At 40.0% G+C, this 25,803-nt stretch overlaps 1 protein-coding gene across 1 annotated transcript in view; it reads left to right on the top strand.

Annotated features, from left to right (window-relative positions):
- SGCD (sarcoglycan delta) overlaps positions 1-25,803 on the top strand; it is a 384,180-nt gene that overhangs the window by 237,972 nt on the left and 120,405 nt on the right. Inside the window, exon 5 of the mRNA XM_083423883.1 lies at positions 19,657-19,758. Coding sequence (XP_083280009.1) covers positions 19,657-19,758 — 102 coding nt within the window. The remainder of the gene's footprint in view (positions 1-19,656; positions 19,759-25,803) is intronic.

Raw genomic sequence — 25,803 nt, 5'->3', positions numbered from 1 at the left:
TGGCTCCCTCGGCCAGTAAAGCGAGATGAGCGCCGCAACCCCATAGTTGTCCACGAATGAACCTAATGGTCAGGGGTCCCTTTACCTTTATTGTGATCAAACGTCTAACATTGCCCTGGCAAAACAGAGTCCACAGGCAGTCCACAGCTGCTCATCTTGTACAAGGCCATGATGAGTATCAGAAGACTGACTTGATGACACCAAGTTAACTAATACTTCTTGCACTCTCCAAATCCAAATTCCTTCTGAAGCTGGTATAGCAATCCATGTGGCAGATGGAAAATATGGTGCATATTTTCTTCCTTCAGCAGGCAAGTGATGATATTCATAATTGATGTCTAAGTGTTCCATTGACTTAAGGGGTTTTGTCTAATTATCTGTGCTCTGAATCATGAGAGAGTTTCTGGTGAGCCTTGTTTTTAGTGGCAGCTGTCTACCCAACTGCATCTGTTCATTATCTCTGGTTTGATTTCATTAACTGATGTACATTAATGAGGCATTAAGCAACTTATGTTTATGTTACCAGGCAGGCAGTGGCACAACTTTCTGGTGATTGTACTTATTAATGCATCAGGCACGGGTAAGCAGATTTTTAGTTATAATTCTCATTAGCCATCGCCTCAAGTGCGCTGGTTGAAAAGATGGACCAGAAGAATAAGGAAGGGTCTGCTTAGTTAGCTTCGGTTTCAGATCATGCTCCTGTGCCACAAACTTCGCCAACCAGACTGAAGCAGGATAATGAATGCATCTGCATGATTAAAACATCTGTGTCAGTCCTAAAGGGTCAATTCAGAGGCTAGATTGGCATAACGATTGCCAAGGAAAGCCAAATTAACCAAACCTAATGTTCTTCTAATCATTAGCCCATTGAGCTGACAATGATGGGTAGCAAACATGCACCAGTGAACAGTAATGAAGCTGCTCCTGGATCAGCTCAGCATAGGTTTTTTCGGCTAATTAGGTAGACAAAAATGTTAATTTAATCAGAGGAGCATGTATTCATTAAAGAAGGTGTGTAAGAGAGCTGAAGGAGAAAATTAGCTCAGTCAAGAGATAAAATATAGCCACTGACTAAGTTGTCCATATATGCAAGATCACATGTTTCTGGGATGAATTGTCATCTCTCTGTTGTTAGAGTGTGAGAACTCTCAATTACTAATTAATCTTTGAAGTGTATCACAAATAATATTGCTTGTGTCTGTTACACTCCAGCCCTAAACATTTGTATGGTGCATCCCCTTCTCACTTTCTCTTTTTCCTTTCCTTTTTTCCTGCTCTAGTAGAAAAAAATGTCAGTCATAGACTAGATGGTTATAATGTTATGGAAACCACAGTCTCAGACTCTATGTTATTGGATATGGAATATTGCTGACGCTTTATTGCAAGGGATACTATGGCAGTTGCAGTGACTCAGATCTAGAAGCGAATGTGCACCTATCTTTTCTCAGGGTTTTCTGTTCTGAACATGTCCCACACAGAAACCCAAGCAACTCTTCAAGGACTCTTGAGTTTAAAAAACAAAACAGCCTTGATATTTTGCTATGGAAGGGGTTATACAGGCAATTTAACATGCCGGTGCTGTTTTCCTCTGGACTTGCTTTTGACCTCTTATTCTCCAGGATGAAAAGGGAAAGCAAATTTCCACACCCGTTTTCTTCTGTCTTTAGGGGTGTGGTTGAGGGGGGGAGTACATAGAAATGGCATTCCAGGCTTTCTCAATGGGAGAGTGCTGGCATCATCTTCCCAGAACACAAGCTTGCCTTGTTTTCTCAGAGCTCAGTAGCCGTGCCTTAATTTGGAAACATTAAGCCTTACTCCCACTGTGGACCATTTCAGGGTGTGGTGCTGTGAAGGCAGTGAAGTGTGTTATATAAATGTATTTCCTGTTTTTCTCCCCCTCTGAATTTTCCATGTAAGGGTTTTAGTGCTGCATGCAAATTCTGTCTTTTCTTTTCTTTTTACTAAAGGCTGCTGTCTGTTCCTTAACTGCAAAGAAGTTAAAACAGATATACTTTGGATTGAATAGGGAAGGTGGTGAAGAGAAAGCAAGAGTGGATTTTGGGAGGCGGGACAGAATAATGTGCTTAGAAAACAACAACAGCCTGCTGGTAAATTCTAAATCTGGGATCAGGGCAGGAGGCGGCAGTAGTGAGGAACAGATGCTCTGTGCATTCTCAAAGGTACATTACCCATATTCAAGATTTAAAAGGTGAAGGTAAAGGACCCCTGGACAGTTAAGTCCAGTCACGGGCAACTATGGGTCCACACAATATAGCATTGGAAACAGTATATTTGGTCAAATACTGGTGCATTATTGGCAAAAAGTAAGTTATGGGGAAGAGGAAATAAAGAAATCTTGCTTGCCAATAACAAGAAGTCAGCAGGAAATGAACAGGAAAACCCCTCTGAGGGTGATGATGATGATAGATGATTAACAGATGGAAATAAGAAAAATGAGGAGGGATGGTTATATGGAGGGGGACAGAAAGTATGTGTGGTCTTTGTGGAGGCTACAGTGGCAGCAACTGGAGCACCGGGGCTGAAACATTTGTTACTCAGTCTAGGTCATCCATGGAGTAATATTTCAAAGTCTAGCCTTGGGAGTTTGAGCCTCCTATCTAGTGGATGCAAGCAAACTGGCCCTCCACACTGCTGGAGTCCTTGTTTTGTACACTCAGTTGTTGCCATTAGCCATGCTTGTGACTTGCGAACCAAGTCCGGATTAATAAGAGAGACATTGAAGTTAAATATTTAAACAATTATATTGCTGTTAATAATATATCAATGGATTTTGTTTCCTGTTCAGGAGCAGAAATACTGAGCTCATTTAATACTGTATTCCACATATAAAGACTGGATAGCTTATGTTTTTCTCCTTCTACTCTCTGATTATGGAAGAAAATGCAGAATGATTTACTGCAGTGTATTTTGCTATTAAGTTTTACACAAGTTTCTTGCTGCAGTGGCCATCTCAGAACTTGACAATTGTTCCTAACCATTGCTTATCAGAATTGCTGAAATGTGCAAAACATGAGTTTTGACCATGCAGTCTCTCATTCAGCCGAGACCCATAAAATCAAAGTCCATTTGAAATGTGAAATATACTTTATTGATTGTTTAATTAGAATGGGGAAGGATAAGCAGCAGGAAGCATAAGCTGGTACTCTTTTGAAAGAGTCAAGGGGGGGGGGGGAAATCATCCATATGCAAAGCTGCGACAACATTTCAGGCTTTGTTTTCTTGTAATCATGGATACAAAGGCCCAAAAGTTGCTGGCTTTGCAATTTCATTATAATGAGTTAAAATATGAACATATCACAGCAGAAGTGAGTTATGGATCAGGAAACATGAGTAGAGAAGGAGCTCAACGACTCTGCAAAGGAAAATTATAATTAAAAACCTATCAAAGCTTCCTCTCCAATCGAAAGGAACCCCCCCCCCCAACAATAATCTTTTAAATGAAATGCTAACCATACTTCTGGTTGGCCAAACTGAAATAGCAGGGAAGGTGTTGCAGCATATATTTTGTCAAATGCCAATGTTGCCCCACCAGTGGGTGTTTTTAAGGGCTACTGTGGAAAGTGGGGAAATGTTTACTGTATGGTTCTTTCCCCTCTCTAGTTAATTTACAAGCACTGGGCAATGATGTGTGGGAGAGGAATTATGTTACACTGCATTGCAACATAATGATTTGCTAATGCTTGCCAGTTTAAAGGAGGTCATCCCCAGCGCAATGCGCAGCACTGTACCTCCCAGTCTCTGGTCAATTTGCAGGTGCTTTGCCAAGGAATGAGGAGGAATTGCATTCCATGTTGTACTGCAGATAAACTCCTTCAGAACTGGCAAGGTGCTGAATGTTGACACTTCATAGGAACTGATCCAAAATGTGATCCAATTCCCTTCTACTCTCTCATCCTTTTGCAAGCACTTTGCCTCTTAGATAGCCAAGGATTACCCATGTGATCAATCCAATAAGGATTTTCCCTTGTGATGTCACTGCCCTGAGGGTTTTTTTTTTTTTTTAATATTTAGAAAGGCAGGGTGTTAATGTTTTGATGAAAGGAAAAAATCTTTTGACCAGCATAAACTCTGTTGGATTGCCAGGTCATGTGACTTGAAATAGTGGTGTATCTGTGTCCTAGTCTACCCCATGCCCACTTTCCTTTTTTGGGAACTTATGCAAGAGTAAGTTCCCCTAGATGAGTTCTGCCTATTCCAAACACACATCCTGTCAGATCCTGTCAGATTTTTAGGGAAATCAAGTGAGGAGGAGACTGTGAAGCTGATGTTAGAAGCAGTGCAATTAATTAAGGGCTGCAGCAGGTGAAGGGAGTTAGGAAAATAAATGAGGGCTTTACAGTGAGTGGAAATATTAATTAATTAGTTCCCTGCTAGTTTTTATCAGCCAAGATAGGCAAGGATCCAGAAGGCAAGGGGTCGCCCTGACCAATCCAAGCACCTTGTCCACATTCTCAAGTCTGAAGTAAAACTCGTTTGCTTCCACACACCCAAATCTGCATGGATTTTAGCACTGTTTGTTTATATCCAATGTTGCCCTAAAACAGAACCATTTTTCTGAAGTAGTCTTCCTGAAATATAAGGCCCCCTTCAGTCAAAATGTAAGCAAGTCATCAGTGGATCTTCACATTTTACATTCACAATTTGTATGAGGATTAGCCCCAGATATAACGAAAGAAACAGAATGCTGTCCTTCCAGACTGCTTCACTAACTATCTAAAGAACTCTATAAAATGGAGCTTTTAATATGTGTAATAACCAAGTCTAGGTTTACAATTGTTACCAATATCGCCCAATAAATTGTTTTGCCGTTGACTTAGAGATTTCATGAGCCTCCAAAACTTTTGTCTTGATTGATTCACGGGACTGGAAAATTGTTAAAGCTTGAAGAACAAGAACATTTGAGTGAAGATTGCTAGCAGCAAAAACATAGAAATGTTCAAATGTACTGAAAGATCATAAAAGAAAAATCAATACCAAGCATTACAAGAGGAGCTAATGGTGTAGGAAAAGATGCTGCTCCTGGAATGGTCTGATACAACCAATTCTATGACTGAACAGCTGACTTTTAGTGACACACTTGAATGGTCAGAAATAGATTGTGTACCTGAACGTTTGCTAGCATATGGAAGATTCAGGACAGATAAAAGCACATAGTTTAACTATGAAATTCACTCCCACATGAGGCAATGACAACCACTAACCTAGATGGCTTTAAAAGAGGATTAGACAAATTAATGAAGAAGAGAGTACCTATCAGTAGCTTTTAAAAAAAGGTAAAGGACCCCTGACAGTTAAGTCCAGTTGCGAACGACTCTGGGGTTGCGGCGCTCATCTTGCTTTACTGGCCCAAGGGAGCCGACCTTTGTCCGCAGACAGTTTTTCCGGATCATGTGGCCAGCATGACTAAGCCGCTTCTGGCGAACCAGTGCAGCGCATGGAAATGCCGTTTACCTTTCTGCTTGCACTTTCCGCTTACCTTTATCTACTTGCACTTTGATGTGTTTTCAAACCGCTAGGTGGGCAGGAGCAGGGACCGAGCAACGGGAGCTCACCCCGTCGAGGGAATTTGAACCGCCGACCTTCCGATTGGCAAGCCCTAGGCTCTGTGGTTTAGACCACAGCGCCATCCGCATTCCGGTGGTGTCAGTAGCTACTAGCCTCTATATGGATGAGGAGAAGGGAGATTTGGTTGTGTTTCCTGCATTGCAGGGGGTTGGAGGTAGATGGAGTTGTATGCTTTCAGTAGTTGCATGCTTGCAGGGTCTTGTGTGGTTGAGGTGTCGTTGTGTGGTTGTGTGGTGCCTACAACAGTTTCTCAAGTTTCCAGATTTGCCCTTGGGCCCAGAATCCCTAGATGCACACATCACCTTAGATGTTGCCATAGACTATAATGTGGCAGGAGAACATTAATAGCTTTAAATTGCTGTTGATCAAACCAATGAAATACAGCCTTTCTTGATGAGCCTAAATAAAGTATACCATTTCCCCACCACCACCAAAATGGGAAAGAAATGTGAAATTCTAAAAACTGGTTTAAAAAACGTGACAGAGCATCCACATCTGTCACTTTTTACTTGCTGTAGCTGTGACAATTTTTCTTGGATTCATTGGAAATTTGGCACATTCGTAGACCTCATAAGATAGATCATGCCAGGTTTCAAGTTATTAGCTCAGCCTGTGCCATTTTTATAAGCTATAGAATGTTGAGACTTATAATGGCAGAACCTTTGGGCGGGGCTACTTTCCTTAACTAAAGGGGCACTCTGATGTCCCTTTAATATGTTCTGGATCCAGTAATAATTCTTTAAGCATTTGTTTCTAGAAACCAATATTTTTATGCCTATCTATTTGAGGGCAGTAGCTTATTTTCCTCATTTCTATGCTGTTCTCGGAGCCCGCTTGCTAACAACAATGTCATGGACTCACTATAGATAACTCTGGGAGACAGTTTAAATTATTTTTCAGTATATTCTGATAGCAAAAGGAACTACATCATATATTTTTGTGACAAATGCTGCTATAAAAATTCCATAGTGGTTTCTTAGAGAAGAATTCTTGAGTTGCTTCTTGAGACAGGGGAATCTGATTTTAAAGTAAGTTGCTTCCCGAATGAACTATTTCAAGTCAGTAACTTAAAAGGAAACTGCTAGACATCCCTAGCCATTGTGTTCCATTCCTTCTACTCTCCACTGGAATCTGAAATATTCCTCGCTTAGCAGTCCTTGAGAAATGATCAGTAGGATATACTTTTGAACACCTCTTTTGTTTTGCTTTATTTTTTCTATTTAGCTGAAGGGCTAATGTTGTCAGTGTGCTCTGTGAGTACATGGAAGGGTCTGAAGCGACCTAAGAAATGTCTACCTCTTCGGCTGAATTTTATTTATCATTGCTGAAGGCTGCATGTATTGATTCCTTATGCCTGTTGCAGTTGTGGAAAAACCCTGATCTTGCGAATAAGAAGAAGAAGAATATTGAAGAATAAGAAGAATATTGAGGTTTCCCCATGTGTTACATATGATAGAAAGCCATTTGTTATGATTTATGGACAGGGAGAGCAACACCACTAATGTAGATTAGGACCAATAATAATCTTTGTCTTGGATATTTTTTTTCATTTTGGACTTTAGTCTGTGTATTCCCAAAAAGAAAGTTCCTGTTGTCTCTAATTCATGTCTGTTTTGTTTGTTTCTTTGTTTGTTTGAGGGTGGGGGGTCAAATTTGCTAATGCAAATATGGTTTATTGTTCTTATAGAGTAATCATATTTTGCTTTTTATGTTTTTAGCTCCTTCAGTCCCAAGCTCAAGTAATGACATGGATTGACCTGTTGGCAAAGGACTGTAAAATACAATAATGAAATCTACCCTTAGGTTGGTTGTATTAATAGGTGCAAACTGAGATTGGCCCAAAGTGATGTCATCAAAATGATATCATCAGAGTGACATCATCTAGTCCTTCAGAATAGTAGGATACCTTCAGAGCTTGGGGGGAGATTTCCTCATTTTAAAAAATAACGATAAAAGCTTTACCCCTGCTTCAAGCGGTAGATTGAGTGCATTTTATTCGAAATCTGGGACAGTCTGTCCCATGGGAAAAGTGGTGTCATGACATATGATTCTTCCCCTGAAGAAAGAATGTTAGCTACCCTGATAGAAAGGGATGCAGATTATACGTCTATTTGTTATGTATGTCTAGAAAATATATAAATACTTAAGAATAAAGTGAAATAACATTACAGATTGTTCTGCTGTACCATTTCAGAATTTTTTATTTGTGCCAAAAGTGGTGGTTTTGTGTTTGTTTGTTTGTTTGTTTGTTTGTTTGTTTGTTTTAGTCTGTAAGGGTGAGTTTAGCCTAAAATTAGGAAGCTCTGGATATTAATTCATTTTTGTGGTTGTGCCTTTGGTAGCCTTATACTTTACCCTGGCCTTTGACACCTGAGATGTGAAACCCACCCTATTCCAATGACATTAATTTGTTTTAACTGTTTTTAATTCTGCATTTCAAATTGTTGTAACCTGTCCTGAGTCCTGATTGCAAAGGACTCATCATAATCATCATCACACTTTAAAAAGCTTAATAGTTTTATACCTCGTGAGAAAAGGCGTTAAAATGTGTTTGATTTTATCGGCATTTGTGTGATTTTAGGACAAAAAACAAACAAACCAGATCTCCACCAGAAATTTATGCTAAATATTTGTTTGATTTCCAGTGAGCCTTTTGACTTGACACATCTTTTCCAACAGATGCCTCTTCTGGGAGGTGACAGGGGCTGACCTGTTACTCCTTACTTAATTCTGTGATTGGCAGATACTTGCAATTCATCAGTGCAAAAAGTAAAGCTTTAAATTTACTTCTATTTCCATCTGTGAAATTGGGAGCTACTTGAGCCAATTTTAGTATTAGCACTTCCCCATAATAAACTGCATGAGCCTAAATAGTTAAGAGATTGAATTCCTGTATGGCTGTGTATGTGTTGGCAAGGTAGATGCAAAGCTAAACAGGTTGTGAATTTAATGGGCATAATCTGAATTATTGTTTTTATTGAATGAAGTCTTGATATCTGCTGTTGGGAATGTGGCAATAATACAGAAAATGCTTATAAGAAAATGAACCATTTTATAATGTCCCTAAAACAAATGTTCCATAAGATATGCATGGCTGGTAAATTTGAAACCACCTTGGGAGTCCTGATAGGGTAGAAAGGCAGGCTTTCCATTTTGAGGCAGGCGGGAGTTAATAAAATGTGCTGCTGTTGTACTAAAAAGGGAGTTTTGCAGAGAGAGTGTTTTGTTATTAACTGCTTGCTAGCCACTTTTAATATTTTCTTGTTGGGTTTTTTGAGTAGTTTTCCAAATAAAAAGTACTTAAATTTATTAGAAATAAATTAAATTAACCATGCTTCAGTTCATAATCAGCCTAAAGCATGCCAGCAGTTGAGTCTTTCCCCCACAGAACAGTTTTTTAATTTATATATTTACAAAATTTGTACCCTGCCCTTTAGCCAAAAAGGCTCTCAGAGTGACTTACAGAAATCATTTTCTGATTCCCTGCCATCAGGCTTGGAATCTAAAAAGAGGACACAAGAGGAAAAAGGAAGAGGAGGGAAGAGGGAAAAGCAAGCTCAAGGACAAGTTCTTAAAGTTACAGCTGATGTCTATGGAGGTTCTTGACTGTCTTGCATTCTCGCCCAGAAAGTACTCTTCCCCCTAGATCAGATCCAAGAGTTCTAGGCATGTGCGTACAACGGGCAATATATTTAAAAGTTTACCACAATGTTATGCAATGTTACACAATGTATGTATACCACTGTGTTCTGGTTAGGGAATGTTTTCCTAGTGAAATTTATGTGGGGAGGGGATATACCGGTAATTCTCAGACACAAGAGAAAATTATTTTATTTATTCAGGTGATGGTTCAGGTTTTCTCATAAAAATGAATTTTACAGTGGCAAGTTAATTGAAAAATTAACTGGAAGTCATATTTTACACTACTGCTTTTCTTTGCTTAAGGAATTATTCCAGTGTCATTGAATGGCTTTCTATAATTCCTACTAAAGTCAGCAGAAAGACTATCACTGACTCAAATAGAAGTTGAATACAGCCGTAAGCTGACTGTTACACCAGGGGGGGTAAATGCCAATTGATTTTTACATGAGAACAGATTGAGCCCTAGGAACAAACGGATGGGAATAGACTGGAAATCAGAATGGAATTTATCCAGATCTTTTTGGCTTTTTACCCTAATGGCTGGAGGAGACAACTCTAAGTCTTTGCATTCTGGACATGCAGAAATTGACTGAGAATGTTCAGCAGCTAATAGGTTTTCAGAATAGCGGAATCTTCAAAGGCAAATGCTTGTCCAGTTCAGCATTGTATTTCTTACAATGACTAATAGCACTCATGACATCAAGGGAAAACGGAAGAGCTGGGACTCCTTCGCATTTGCCCATATATGCTTAATTTATAACTCTATAATCATAGTATTTGTTTTGGGGGGTTAGGGTCATTTTCTACAGTTTTGTAGCTCTTCTAATTTCAGTCCACAGCAGTCATCGAAGCTACAAACATGAGTTTGACCAAACTGCGGGAGGCAGTGGAAGACAGAAGTGCCTGGCGTGCTCTGGTCCATGGGGTCATGAAGAGTCGGACACGACTAAACGACTAAACAACAACAAAGGTCTCATGGACAAACAGCCAGTAGAACCTGCCTCACCTGCTTTTATTCATAAATAGCTACTTAATGCTTAATAAACTATCAAGTCAAAACTGTAAAGTACAAGAGATGGAATACATTTGCATTATTTCCAAACATTATAATTCACAACAGTCATAAAGCGGCAATTCTAATCTAACTTGAATCCAATAAACAAATCCTTGTTTATAAACAAGGAAAGGTTAAAAGCTCTTACAGGTTTATTGTTGACACACATTACAAAATGAGTCCTCAGAGCTCTTGGGATAAGAACAACAACAACAACAACAACAACAACAACTCTCTTATCACCTTAAGGTCTGAGAGTGGGTTACATATAGGTATCATGGCATGGAGGAGAGATTTAATACCTCTTTCTTCACTGTAATGTCAAAAATAGTGGTACTGGTATTAAATTCTTCCTCTACACTAACACCATCATTCTGTAATTGGTTGTTAAACTGATCTTCTTTTCACGCCACTAAAAATCCTCTCTCATTCAGCAACAATAAAGTGACAGTTTCATAAATCGGGTTTTTATCATCACGGTCTCTTTCTTTTCTTATTTTTTTGACATACAGCAGTCAGCAGCAGCGTATAAATTTTTATCCTTCCCCATTATGCAGCATTGTATAAAATGAGAGCTGGTTCAGACGATAAAACGGATGTGCTAGTTTTCATCATAATTTAGGAAACAGCTGAATAGTTCAAAGCACACCAGCACTATGATGTGCCTATTGCTATTCTTATTTTCGAACAGGCAAACTGGTAGAATTAAGCTGTGATACAAAACTGCTGCTCTGGGAGATTCTCACCAACAGAACTTGAAAACATATATAAACCCAGTAACTAAATCAGGGTTGTTTTTTTAAAAAAAAGAAAAGGCACCTGATTCCTCCTTTAAAGATTTTTGTTACTTAAAAATGCAGTACCTGCTTCTTTGGTCTTAATATTACAAAGGAGATGCACATCGGGGTGTGTCTGCACAAAATTCCTCAATGAGAAGAAGAAGAAATAGATTCTGATATACTTTGTATCTTAGATACAAAACTTTATCTCAGATGCTGAGGGTGGTGTATAGTTTCTGTGATGGAAACTGTGTGTGTGATGGACTGCACAGTGCACACAGGTTTCCCCTTAACTTTCCCTTACACTGAGATGAGGGAGGAGTGAATTTCCCCTGCTGCATTCCTTTATCATTATGTGGATTGGTATTCTATTCTTCTTGAATTTTGATTTAACCGTAAGAAAGTCTAAAATCAATTGGAGCATGAACTGTTTTTGGCAGCTTTCAGGTCCTAACATTTCGTTTGCACAAACATCCACCTTTGTTACTGATACACATACTAATAAGATGCTGTGGGAGGGAAAATGGCCTATGTATGTGCAGTACAGTGGTACCTCAGGTTACATACGCTTCAGGTTACATACGCTTCAGGTTACAGACTCCGCTAACCAGAAATAGTACCTCGGGTTAAGAACTTTGCTTCAGGATGAGAACAGAAATTGTGCAGCGGCGGCGCAGCGGCAGCAGAAGGCCCCATTAGCTAAAGTGGTGCTTCAGGTTAAGAACAGTTTCAGGTTAAGAATGGACCACCGGAACGAATTAAGTTCTTAACCTGAGGTACCACTGTATATTATTTTACTGGCGTATATATGAATCCCTTAGACATTGCGAAAACACCCTGGATGTTTAACTTTTGATTCGAAATACTCGCCCTGTCAGATTTTGGGGGATCTGTTTGCATGCTTATTTAAATCAGCATTAATGGGATCCCCACAGTCAGGTGGTATTAAAAGCTTTTTTCTTCTGAAACTAAAATTCCCTTAAATATGTGACATTTTCTGTAGTAGATTTAAAGCTGTTTAACACTTCAAAACAACAATTGTGCTATTAAGTGGAAAGCAGCTGTGGTAGAAATAGTTTTCACTTGGTCAAATAACTCATTGTTCTCAATCCAGTGATACCCAGCTGAAAGGAAGGTTGGTAATTAACTGTAATACACATTTCCTAGGAACTCTGAGGTCTGGTTGGATTTATAGATAGCTAATATATCAAAATTACATCCAAGAAGTGCTTTTCTGCCACAGTTATAAATGTGATATAAGACCTGAAGATTCAGTAGTTATGGAGTACTTCAGGGTCTGTTATGCTTGAAATTTAGCTGTCACTTCTGGCTTTTCTAACTATTCAACCACCAGCCATTCAGGATCAACTTATGCTTTATGACTTCTCCGTGCTAGAGGCAATAAGGCTGGCTGTGCTGTTGAGGGTCATTGGTTAAGGTTTTATATTTGTTATGGACATCACAGAAGTCATGGTCTTGAAACCTTCTAAGACAGCATGATTTTTATGTTGCCACTTTTTTTAAAATACAGATGTAAGTTCTTTAGACATACAGTGTAGTAGTGACCTGGATATTAAAACCAATTTTAAACCATGTAATTTCGGAATTATCAGGGGATTATACTGCGGAGACTGATGCCACACAGGGCAAAAAGGATGGCTTCTCCTTATCATCTCATGCATATGGGCAAGCAAGAGAGCCTTACCTTTCTATGTGCTATCTGTACTGCTGCTCTTCCTAGGGAGACTGGAAGAGAAAAGCTGGAGGCATATGTCAGAGGGTGAATTTGGTCCTTCATGCCTCTGTTACAGAGACCCTTGGTTGCTGCTGCTTACTGCTAACATGATTATAGTTCCAAGTGCTACAGGAAGTATTAATTAAAGCCTTTTTTATCTTTTCATGCTCAATGTGAAGCAGTAAATTCTATTTTGCAAATAAAATAAATAAAAATGAACCCACCTATGAACAGGGGTGGTTGCCTTATGTTACATCACACCTTTAGTCTGTTTGTGGTTGGCACTGGTGTTGTGGAACGTACTCCCTGCTGAAATACAAGGGCCTCCACCTGTATTGGCTTTCTGTTGACTTTTAAACACATACCTGTTTACATAGACATCACCTTGATCTCTTGGCCTGAGTGTCCTGTTTTAATTGCTGTGCTGCTTTAAGAGGATTGTGTTATTGCAAAAAAAATTAATCGTAGAAATTTATATTTTAATGGGATCCTTTTATGCTGTATTGTTAATTATTCTGTATTTGAACAGTGTTGTGGAACTGATTATTATGGGCTTGTGGTGACATGGTGCAGGGCTTTTTCATTGGTGGCACCAGTGTTGTGGAATGCCTTGCCTGATAAAATACCCATCAGTTTTGGCATTCCATCAGCTCTTGAAGGCATACGTGTTTAGGCAAGCATTCTTCCTCCACTTGAACTTCCTCATCTAATTGTTTTCAACTGATTTAATTGCTATGCTTTTTAGCTTGTTTTATTGTATATTTGAACAATGGATGTTGTTATATTTAATTATATCCCGCCTTTTCCCCAGACTAGGACTCAAGGCAGCTTACAAGATAAAATAGAAAAAGATAGTCATTAAAAACTAATAAAACACTAATAGAATTAAAACATGATACAATAAGGAAAAGCCACTCTTCTTGCCTGGTATGGCATGACTTAGGACAGACTCAGTCTAGGAATGATGACAGTCTTGTTTGTTGAAAGTGCAGAATGGCACTTGTGTCTGTTAAAGACCCTTAGCTGAGATCCTGGAAAACTACTGTCAGCCCAGACAATTCAAAGCTTTATTATTATTATTATTATTATTATTATTATTATTATTATTATTATTACATTTATATGGCTTCTAAGCAGTTTATAAAACATAAAAGCCATTTATTTATGTATGCATATACTGCTTACATGCTCAAATGACTTCTAAGTGTTTTAAAAGTATAACATCCTTACCCAATAGAGCAATTCCATCAAAGCATTCATCCATAAAATATGAATCTTGTGCACATCATTTATATAAAATGGTATTGTTGTGCACACCTTTTGTGAAACAGAAAAGCAGTACAAGTTCTGGAGCGGTGTATATAACCTAACTAGGTTTTGCATTCCTATATGCAAGCAAGCTCAGGCACAGCAAATCTTGCTGGTCTGCTGCGAAAAGCCGACCAAATGAATTCCTCCCCTATTCTTCCTTTTTCATAATTGATTTCTCATTGTCAGCACAGCCAGTAGGACACATGAGCAGACTGTTTCCTCTGTTTTATCAGTGTAGCTGAGATAGTGTATTCAGGACCAGTGTAAAGGTGTAATCTGTCCAGCCCTTCCTCCTCTGCCTTGCTGGTAAATGCTTGTTTGACTGTCTGCTCTAAGTGAGTGAGCAGTATGGCAGGAGCTAGAAGAAGGACCAGCAGCCCCAGTTTGCCTTGTCTTACAGGCCAGCAGCAATAGTGTCAAGGAGGTTCCCCTAGGAATCTGGTTGGCCTCGAGGTGGGCCTTTGGCCAAGTCCAGCAGGGCCCAAAGGCATTTTGCTGAAGGCCCCCCCCCCCCCCCCGAGTCAGGAATTGAGGCTGGTTCTTATGTCTTTAGCACAGTCAGGTTGAGGAGCGAGAAGGATTGTGTCATCTTTGAAATAGCTGTCTTTTCTCAACTCTTAAATGGAACTGGCTTGCCTGACATGTAACTTGGCTAAATGGAAGCATGATAGGCTGCTGTATATTGGTTCTTGAGTCACATAGCCTTGCTGAAATGTATATACCAGGAAAATCTTGTGTAGGTGTGATTCCTTTTTCAGAGCTTCAAAAGGTGTATTATTATTATTTTTTTTACACCAGGCTTGCAAGGAGCTGAAATAATTCCTACTCACTCTAAAATAGCAAATGATGGCACTGTGGGAATGTGATCAGAACTGCTTGGTGCTGCCCTAATCACATTTTCATTCATTGCCCTTTATGTTTTAGCTAATGTTTGGTACAACCCCACTGGAATACATAAGCCAGCATTTTTCACTGGTCCTGTAAAAATTTGCTCTTTTCCATCTTTTTTTCCTTTCTAACAATACAATTCACAGCACACATCTCCCTTGAAGAGTTGCTTATCACTTCTATTTCGAAATTATATGATACCCTGAATTCTCACACCTCTGAGGCCGGAGCTCATCATCACTTACATTGTGCTAAAGGGCTTGGTTGTATCTCCCCCCCCCCCCTGCAGAACCTTGCAACTCTATGACACACAATAATTGCCAGTGTTCTGAACCACAAGAGCTTCTGGATAATAAAAAGGTTGATAGAGAAGCTTGCAGTGGCATTTCAAACAATAATTATGGAAGCTGCATTATTATATATTAAAAATAGAATAAGTTTGATTTGACGTTCGCCAAGTTGCCATCTCTCAATCTAGCCTATCATACAGAGATAAAATGTAGATAAAATGGGCAGGAGAGAGAGAACTATATATACCTTGAGCTTCTTGGAGGAAAGTTGGGATAGAAATGTATTTCATTAGCACAGTTATCTACATCATGCATGTAAAAGTTATAGGTTACCTTTAATGAAGCCTTTAGGTTTAATAATGCTGGAGACCATCTTCCCTGTCCTCATCTGTTTTCCACTGCAGGAAGTTCAGGCAGGCCCTGCATATCAAACTCCAACAAGTCCAAATTTCACTCTACTAACAGCCTTATTTCCTGTAAGATTCAACTCTGAAGTTATTTGAACAGTATCTAGATAGCTCAGTACACCTGTGCACAGTGCCTCTACATGAGAACAGGGAGGGAAGCAGCCCCTTTCATCCAACGGAATGCAGTTTCAGAAGGTACTGAGACTTTCAGGGCAGCAAGGGGGTATATGGGAAGAAGTAACTATGCAAATAAATGTGACCTATTCTCTTACGTTGTTGTTGACATCTGTCTGTCTCAAGAGACAGTGGAGTATGCCTCCGAGGACTGCATAGTGACCTCTCCAGGACATTAGCCTGGGCAATATATAGAGAGGTACTGGGCTGCCCAGGGACGCGGGTGGCACTGTGGGTTAAACCACAGAGCCTAGGGCTTGCCGATCAAAAAGTCAGGGGTTCGAATCCCCGCAACGGGGTGAGCTCCCGTTGCTCAGTCCCTGCTCCTGCCAACCTAGCAGTTCGAAAGCATGTCAAAGTGCAAGTAGATAAATAGGTACCGCTCCAGCGGGAAGGTAAACGGCATTTCCGTGTGCTGCTCTGGTTCGCCAGAAGCAGCTTTGTCATGCTGGCCACATGACCCGGAAGCTGTACGCTGGCTCCCTCGGCCAATAAAGCGAGATGAGCGCCGCAACCCCAGAGTCGTCTGCGACTAGACCTAATGGTCAGGAGTCGCTTTACCTTACTGGGCTGCCCAGATGACAAGGCCCACCTTTCAGCCTCACTGATATGGTGCAAAGGAAAGCAGAGTGATGCTTTTGGCACCAGCTAGGCGCAGGAGTTGCCAGAAGGAGGCATACAAGGTGCCATCTAACCATCTTTAAGAACTCCAGATTTGTGTAGAGTTTACTCCTTAGCCTTTTATTCTCTCAAAGATGTCCCGCAAGGCAGCGGGTACAGATTTCTCCTTGGGGTTTCTTCCCAAAGCCTTTCCCTCACACACAAGGCAATGGAGGTTTAGAATCAGTTTTCCTTCTCTTAGATCGACTACCTTCCCAGGTTGATGAGACAGATCTGACCCCCCACCGCACATTCAGAAACCACCTTCTTGACTATTGAACACACTATTAGTCTCATCTGCTCAGTCTGCCAGAGCCTGTCTTTGCATGCAAGGAAAGTTCCTAACTCACCAAGGGTTTGAGACCCATCAACTACCCTCACCTGGTTTAGCTGGCCGGTCAAAGCTGACAGCTTCTAGGAGCTACAGATGAGAACTGAGTGCAGGGTGGGGACCAAAGGTGGACAAACAGTGTTAGAAACTCCCATTGTTCTAGGAGCATTTTGCGAAAGGGAATTTCATAAGCACAAGCAGTTTCCAAGCTCTGGGCACAGTACTGCGCCTAAGATTTCAGATTAAAACTGCAGAGTGAAAGAAATGACCTTTTTCTGCCTCCCCACTTCCACCTACTCTCTGAAGGCCGGAGAAGAGGACCTCTTAAGAATATTAGGAGGGTGGGCAGGGGAAGGGCTAGACCATGTACAAAATGAACATAATACTTTAGCTGCAGTTCATTCATTTTCAGCTTTGTATTCTTGTTATTAAAAAGGGCACCTAGACATTCCGTTGTTGCACCCATAACCTAGGTTTAAGGTGCTATTTAGCTCATAGCTTTCATATCTCAGTTTCTAACACTATGTACAAACTACCCCCAGAAGGACCACCCCAACACTCCATGCACCTCTTACATTAAATACCTAAGATAATAAGGTATATTCAGTAATCCTTAAAAAAAACTGCCTCAGGGTTTTTGTTCTGGTCTCAAGTGGCTACAGAACAGCATGTTTAGCTTTATGTCAGCAGTGAGATCTATTTCACTCCCTCCTTTGTAACTTTAAAATTATGCTGTCAGAAATGGCATTTCCAATGTTTGTGAGTTATTTGATAATACATTTACTCTTTCCGTTTTACACACACACACACACACACACACACACACACAAAATTTTGAAGGGGAAAAAATGCAGCATGAATAAATAAACCTGAGGGGTCTGCCTTGATAAAATATCAAACTTCTCATGGTAAAAGCCTTTTAGGGTATTTTCAGTTATGTGTGTTGTGCCTCTGAATATCGTTGTATTGCATTGCAAACCATAAGGAACAGAATTCTTATATCTATTTCATTTTCTATTATAGTTTGCAAGATATTTCATTACATTTTGAAAACACATAACTAAACAATTTCTAAAAGAAGTAGACTGTTTGCAGACAACTGCTAGAAGCCTACAGGCAGCCTGCATTTCACACCATTTGTTGTAAATATTTTTTCCACATCTATGCACCGTGAGCTTAGGTACCATGAGCTGCAGATTCTGAGCTCCCCCAGCCACACAGGACCTCTTTGGTGAGTGTGGTCTCTCACCTGTCAATCAGATGGTGACACCATTATGTTAGCTGACTCAACTATGAAGTACAAGTTTACTTGCCAGCCACACCAGCAAAGGCGGTGTGTGTGTGTGTGTGTCTTTCTTTGCAACCTGGCTTTTGGTATATACAGGCAATCTTTGTTTTATGTAGGGGCTTCATTCTGGACCCGCATACGTGTTCATGGAGCATGCAAAAGCCCGCCCAGACCCCTTTTCATTACGTTTTTAGGATCTTTCTGGATTCAGTGTCATATGCATGTGCACAATCACATGTCATTCAGACGCAGCTACATTAATTAATTAACATTTATGTATGAATGCACCCATAATTATAAGCAGTTCTCTTTTTTGTAAAATATGAGATGCCAGTACTCATATCTTAATAAAAGTTCCATGGGTGCCAATAAAAAAATTAGATGGACAGCAATAAAAGGAACCGTTTTTCATACTGGTGGGTAGCCTCACACAAAAAAACCCCACATTGTAGGTGAGTAACCATGGAGACCATTGACTGATCTAGGAGCTCTTGATGGATTTGGGCTCTAGTGAATTTAAGATGAACTGGGGTACAAATTTCTGAAATTGCTACCATGTTGTTAAGTCTATATATTACTTAAGAGTTCTAAATTCCTAAAATGTAAAAATTGTTCTGCATCTTAGAATCGTTGTGTATTTCTTTGATATCCTAATGATAACTTTGCCTCTCTCATGCATATGCATTGCCAACACATCTTCAGCTACTAAGATGCTTGGTGCAACAGGTGACATGGTTATGAGGCATTAAAGTAAAAATGTAGTAAGAATGTAGATATATTTTGCTTGCCTATATGGATTTATTATTCTACCAGATAAATAAAAGAAACTGGGGAGATGGGAGAGTTGGAAAAAATGCACATTCATATTCCAGCAAACTGCTTTTCAGCCCCATTATTTCAGCTAACAGATTATTTCTCTTTCTTATGGGCAGCCTGTTAGACTATCTAGAATGTGTGTTGTTGTTGTTTTTTGAAAACCTGGACTTATTATGTCCCAAATAAGATGTTGAATTAATTATGCACAGAGAGAGAGAGAGAGAGAGAGATAATTCAGATTGTAAAATACTTGTTTTTTAATGGCAAGCTGTCAATTTTAAAGGTAGGTATTTCTGACAGGCAGATCCATCTTTTGTGTCCTGAGCTTGTCATAAATGAAGGGACAGTATTTGTATAAATGTTGAAAGCTAGACATGCTACAATGAATGGTTTTGTGTTAACATTAAACGCCACCTATCATTTTTCTTTCTCACCTCTCTGTTCTTCAGATGACAAGCCAAAGGGCATATTTCACGCAGATAAGCAGCTTGGGGGGGGGGGGAGGGGACATTTCAAATTGCTTGAAACACAATTTCCTCAGAAAGCCTAAGCCAGAAGGATAATGCAATTGATTGCCTTGTACAGTGCCTCCCAGTGTTTTACATGGTCCCCCCCCCCCCACACACAAGAAATACATTTTTGACAGCCTAGTGTTTATGAAATCATGGCTAATGGCGACCATTTTTATATTTCAGGATGGAATGGGAAATCTAAGGATTACAGAAAAAGGATTAAAGCTAGAAGGAGATTCAGAATTCTTGAAACCTCTCTACGCCAAAGAAATCCGGTCCAAGACAGTAAGTTTTTCTTCCCTTTTTTGAAAAATCAGATTCTTGTCTTTTGATTACAGAAAACATGTCACTAACGACAAGTACACAACCAATCTATATTATAACTGTACTTTAGGTTGGCTGCATTGCAGGTCAGTAATTGAGTAGCTTGCTGATATTTGTGCAATTAAAAGTAAGAATGATCAGCATATCTTGTAAAACAAAAAACTGATAATTTCAGAACTAGTCCAGTTGCAAGAAGTCCAATGTTCTAAATAGTCCGGTACTCTTATTTTGGCTGTGACCAGCTATATGCTGTGGGAAATTCACAAAGAGGTTCTTTTAATAGTGCTCTGTGATTTTCCCTCAATATCCAGCAGTCAAAGATATACTGCCTCCAACTGTGGAGGTGCCATCATAGTTAAAGTCTATTTACTAGGCCTAATGAGAATTGTTTTGCTTGGTCAATCCAATAAATTTCATATAGTTTCCCCTTTAGTTATAGATCATTAATTCATGGGTTAATGCCTTCTCTCTCTTTTTTATCTCTACTGAACACTGGTACAATATATTAAGGGACGCGGGTGGTATTGTGGTCTAAACCACCGAGCCTCTTGCACTTGTCGATTGGAAGGTCAGCAGTTCGTATCCCCACAATGGGGTGAGCTCCTGTTGCTCTGTCCCAGCTTCTGCTAACCTCGCAGTTCAAAAGCAAACCAGTGCAAGTTGATAAATAGGTATCATTGTGGTGGGAAGGTAAATTGCATTTCCATGTGCTCTGGCACTCATCATGGTCCTTCGTACACCAGTAGTGGTTTAGTAATGCTGGCCACAATACCCGGAAAGCTGTCTGCGGACAAACACCGGCTTCCTCGCCTGAAAAGCAAGATGAGTGCTGCGCCCCATAGTCACCTTTGGCTGGACTTAACTGTCCAGTGGTCACTTTTACCTTACCTTTTGCCTACCTTACAATATATGTTTTGTTGGGCATTGCTGTTATTGTACTTCACAGAGAAGTTGATAGATCTAATCTAGAGTAAGAAGGAGTGTTTTTTCCTTTACTTTTAATCCACTTTTTAATATAAAGCCCCAAAATTTACAAATATAATAATTAAGTGGTTGACTAGTCCCTTCCCATTTAACTGTGTGCAAAATCTGCTACCTGAGTGAGCTGTCTTGTTCTTTTCCTTGTGGGCCAAAGGAAAAGCCTTACACTGCTGGTGAAGAATACAATCAGACCGGGGAAAATTGGGATCTTTGACTGCCTCACATATATTTCCCTTAATGGAGGCAGTTGTAGATTTGATGCTTTTCCATCAACCTCTCAACAGGAGAGCAGACTGGTGGCAAGATCAGATAAACAAAGTACATACATGTTGTAGTATTTGGGAAAGGTATTACAAAGACAGGTCCCTGTCTAAAGAATTTGATGCAATTTTCCCCTCACAAACTTCACTAATCAACCTCACTTCCCAACACACTTCATGCTGAAGCTTATAATGAGGAAATGCATGCACATAAACCTGTGGCTGAACAGTGACTCCTTTTATGCTAAAGATATGCATAGATGCAATTGAGTGTGGTGGCTTTATGCTCCACCAACAAAGTTAGTAGGACAAGTCCCTCCTAGATTGGCGGAAGGCCTTGCATTCCTTCTGTCAACTGCGCTCTCTCTCCCTCACTCCTTTTCATTTCTCTTTTCTGATACTCTTTTCTTCCTCTGATACTCTCTTCCTCTGCCTTCCCCTCATCATCCCTGCAGAGACAGACCTTTTTTACTGAAAGTCTGATTGATCACTTTCCTCCTTTTGGGGAAAGGCTGTCTCTGGATGGTAAAGCATCTGCCTTGGATACAAAGGCCCCAGGTTCAATGTTCATCATTTCCACATAGGGTTGGGAGAGATTCATTCCTGAAACCTCGGAGAGCCACAGCAAGTCAGTGTAGGCGATACACTGAGCTAGATACACCAATGGTCTGACTCAGCATAAGGCAGTTTTCTGTGTCCACACTGTCATTCCATCTGGTTGGCTCCTCCACCTCCATGTAATTATACCAAGGGCTTCTGTCCCTATAGCATTTACATTACCATTAAAACAGGTTAGTGCTACATGTAATTTACACCAATACAGACAGTTATGTGGGAGCAGAAATGCTTACAGAACTTTATGATCTGCAGGCAGAGATAGCGTATGTACTTTTGTAACCCAAGAATTTTTTTAATAAAAACTATTTAAAAAAAAATTACAATACAGTAGTCCCACTTCTCCCTTCTATCCCATTCACTGTCTACCCAGTTCTGTGCCTTGTGACATTATAGCATAAGGTTACCAGATTTTGAACTTCAGTTGGAATGGATGGATTTTGTCAGGGGACTGATTTGTAAATCCGGGGACTGTTCCCGGGAAATGGGGATGTCTGGTAACCTTATTACAGCACTGTGTTTCTGCTCCGACACATACCCATCCCATTTTGACTGCGGCTGCATTTTTATGACACCATTTAATATAATTGGGGTTTCTTTCTTCTGAACGGGAGACTTCAAATTTGGGAGGGGGATTACTTGTTTGTTTTGTTTTTATAATGCATTTTTTGTTCCCATTTTGTATTTTTATGTTGTGAATGGCCCTGTGATTTTTGGATGCAGGGCAGTATAAAAATTTAATAAATAAATGAATAGGTTCAGTTTCTAATTTATATTGTTTCTTACTCAGAAGTGTTGCCCTAAGTTGCATATTATCATCCCACTTTTATTTGAGAGCAGATATCCAATTAAATAACCTCAGCATCACTTTAATGTTGAGTTTCATTTGTCTTATAAAAATTAAGTTCTCTGGTCTATTCAGCGCAACATCCAAGACCAAATTGCTTTTCATTACAGGAGGTTATAACCTTTGTAAATTGGTTGCAGAGTAATCCAAGCAGTAGCAAACATTTTTTGAAGGAGAGTTAATGAGGAAAGCACCATATTATATACACACACACATATTTTCTTATGGGAATAAAGGAAGACCTTTGACCCCCCAAAATTCATTCACTAGAGAAGAATTCAATAGAAGTGAAAATGCATTTTGATAGTTTTATAAACAGCTTACTCAAGTTGCTAAGTTGTGTGTTAATTGCCAGTACAAAAAGAGATGAACAGGGTTTTTCTAAACCACAATTAATGTTTCAAGCCATGGAATGCTCTCTTTCCTTCCTTTTTCATGAACATAATGAAGAAATCATGTGGGATGTGAGCAGACTGTCTCTATCTTGTTCAGGTTCCTTTGAAGCAATCAGTGTGCTCTTTATGATCAAAATGTATCATTAAGCCCCCGAATGAATGTAAAGCAAGTTACTTGCAAATTTTGAAAGTTCATTGGTATTCGAAATGTCTTATACATTTCCTCATATTCCCAAGAGGTATCACAAGTCCTCTCTCAGTAAAAGTACCCCACAGGACTCCCACTAGCGGCTTAGAAGGGTAGAGAAAGTAACTGCGCTTGTATGAGGAATTGAAAAGCTCCGGCCTTTGTGCACACATGGCCCTTCAGATCCCAGCCCTTATAAGTTGTTTCTAGATCAAACCTTATACAATAAAAGGGCAAAACAAAAGGTATGGAAATGTTTGTACTGCTTTTGCTTGGCTTTTATTGACATTGACAATATGCACAGAAATGTGCAAGTGCTGTATGGAAGTCCAGTAACTTCAGATAAATCTACATCAAGTATAAATGATATTGAATCTGTCTAGAAGAACTGAAATTTAAGCCTGGCTTTGTTTTATTTGTTCTTACATGAAACCATCAGATCCATTAGGCATGATCACCCTTAATTCCTATACATTATTATAAGTGCCCTGAATCCAAGTTTGTACTTGCATTTTAGAAGTTCCTAAACTAAAGGAGCAGAGTGCACACTTTTATCCTTAATATATCTGCACCGGGACAAATCATTAGGCTTTCCCTTGTATCCATATGTAGATGGATGGTAAACATCTGCAAAATAAGAATTTGTCTTAATGTGAAATCAAAGCTCCTGGCAGGAATGTGTTAATGTGTTACTGTTTGGCCCTGAAATATTGAGCAAGCTATGAAGCTGTGTATCCTTTGCTGGTTTTGATGATGTTTTGTCATATTGGTAGGATCACAGGTGCTAGGTATATTATTTATAGCAGATGAAGCACAGTTAAAGATGGAATTAAGTTTCATTATCTCTTTATCAAGTATAATAACGTTATACCATGAGTTCAGCATTTCATACATAATAATATTCTTAAGACTAAACTCTGTGTGAAACAAATTCCTTTTAGAAATTATACTGTGAGAAATCATGATTTTACCCTTTTGATTTCAGGGAAGCCCTTCCACCGTTGTTCTTTTACACAATTATATTAATACAGTGGTACCTTGTTTAACAACCATAATCCATTCCGGAGGTCCATTTGTAAACCAAAACAGGTTGTAACCCAAGGTGTGCTTTCGCCAATGGGACCTCCAAATTTTTTTTCTTCGGAATAATAAAAAAATGGGTTGTAATCCAAAAAAAGTTTGCAAACTGGGATACGCACTTCCGGGTTTGACGTGTTTGTAATCCAGAATGTATGCAAACCAGACTGTTTGCAAATCAAGGTACCACTGTACATTGAATCTGTGTGACTGGGACTATGGTATTAGCTGGACCTGGGCACATAGATCAGCTCCAGTTCTCCTTTAAGGCTGTGTATTGCTTAGTGGGGAATGATGGATTAGCCAGTGGTTCATTTCTGCACCCAGCTACATTAACAGCCCATGTGTTGGCTGTATCTGTCAAGTCCATTTAGGTGCTATGACTAAGAAAGCATATGAACAGCCATCATTACCACTACCGAAGGGGGTTTTGAAGCCATAATTGTAAACATCTTAATGTGGGCCTTTAATTTATCAAAATCCTAACTTTTGTATTCCTTTCCTTAAGGGACAAGAAGAACAGATTAGGATAACAAGCATGCTTCATTTGTCCTAGATCGGAGTGGGGAATTTTTTTGACCCAGCAAGCCAGCTTTTTATTCCCCCACCCATCCACCCTCAGGGACTACCTTTGACAAGTGCCACCCACCCGTCAATACTCTGGTATCTGATTGACAGGTGGGTCCTACTCTCTTCTCAGAGTTGGCCTGCTGAAGTGGGGGTGGGAGCAGTATTGAACTCGCCACAGAATTCTACTATATAAAGAAAGTGGGGCCGTGTGGGTCCTTGGACCTCTGCAGCTAGTGGTGCTACTGCCACCACAAACAACTTTCAGATGCCTTTTGGTGGGGAGGAGAAAAGCCTCCCAGATGTCTTTACAGGCTTTGTATTACACCCTTCATTCTGTTCCATTCAAACAAACATTCTGTTCTGTACAAATATTACGTTTCCTCGAGTATGTTGCTATGTGTAATATCTATATCCCTTTATGTATACTAAGGGCTTTACAGTTCTTATCCAGTTCAATGGCTGGCTTTATGGAAGAGTTATACTGTATTTTAAACCTGTCATTTTTAAATGACTTTCTTTAAGACTTCAGTAATTAGCTGCTGTGCCTGGGTGAATCTCCTTTTCTTTTAACCTTTGTAGCCACCTTGTAAAGGGTTTGGCTCAAATCCGAGAGAGTGCAGGCTGAGCAATCTGAGCTGTACTTGTATGCCTTTTTGGAAAATACCCAAACCCAGCCAATCCACTGTTTGATGGGAAAGGGAGAGATGAGGAGGTGGTTGTGCATGCTGCACCCATTTGGTCTTCTAATTTCCCATTCAGCTAGGGGTAAGTGTCTGGGAGAGTTCTAAGTGTCCAAATTAATTCTATCAAGTGGGATTGAGACAGTGATACCGTTTTTGACCTTTGCACTCAAGCATTGTCTAGACCAGGGGTCTACAACCCGCAGCTCTTTTACACCTTTGTTGCGGCTCCGGGGCGGATACTAGCGAGGGGAGGAGGCGCATTGTGCGCCCCGACACTCCCTACTGTGGCGGGCGCTGTACTGGCTGTGACATCGCATGGGGGCGGTGTGTGCTTTAGTCACGCACCGTCCCGATGTCACCTTCCCGCCCGCCCGCTACATTGTAAGGGGCA

The sequence above is a fragment of the Podarcis tiliguerta genome, assembly GCF_965153285.1.
Source record: "Podarcis tiliguerta genome assembly, chromosome: 2".
NCBI lineage: Eukaryota > Metazoa > Chordata > Lepidosauria > Squamata > Lacertidae > Podarcis > Podarcis tiliguerta.
The sequence above is the reverse complement of the archived record's forward strand: the minus strand, read 5'-3'. Positions and strand labels throughout refer to the sequence as shown.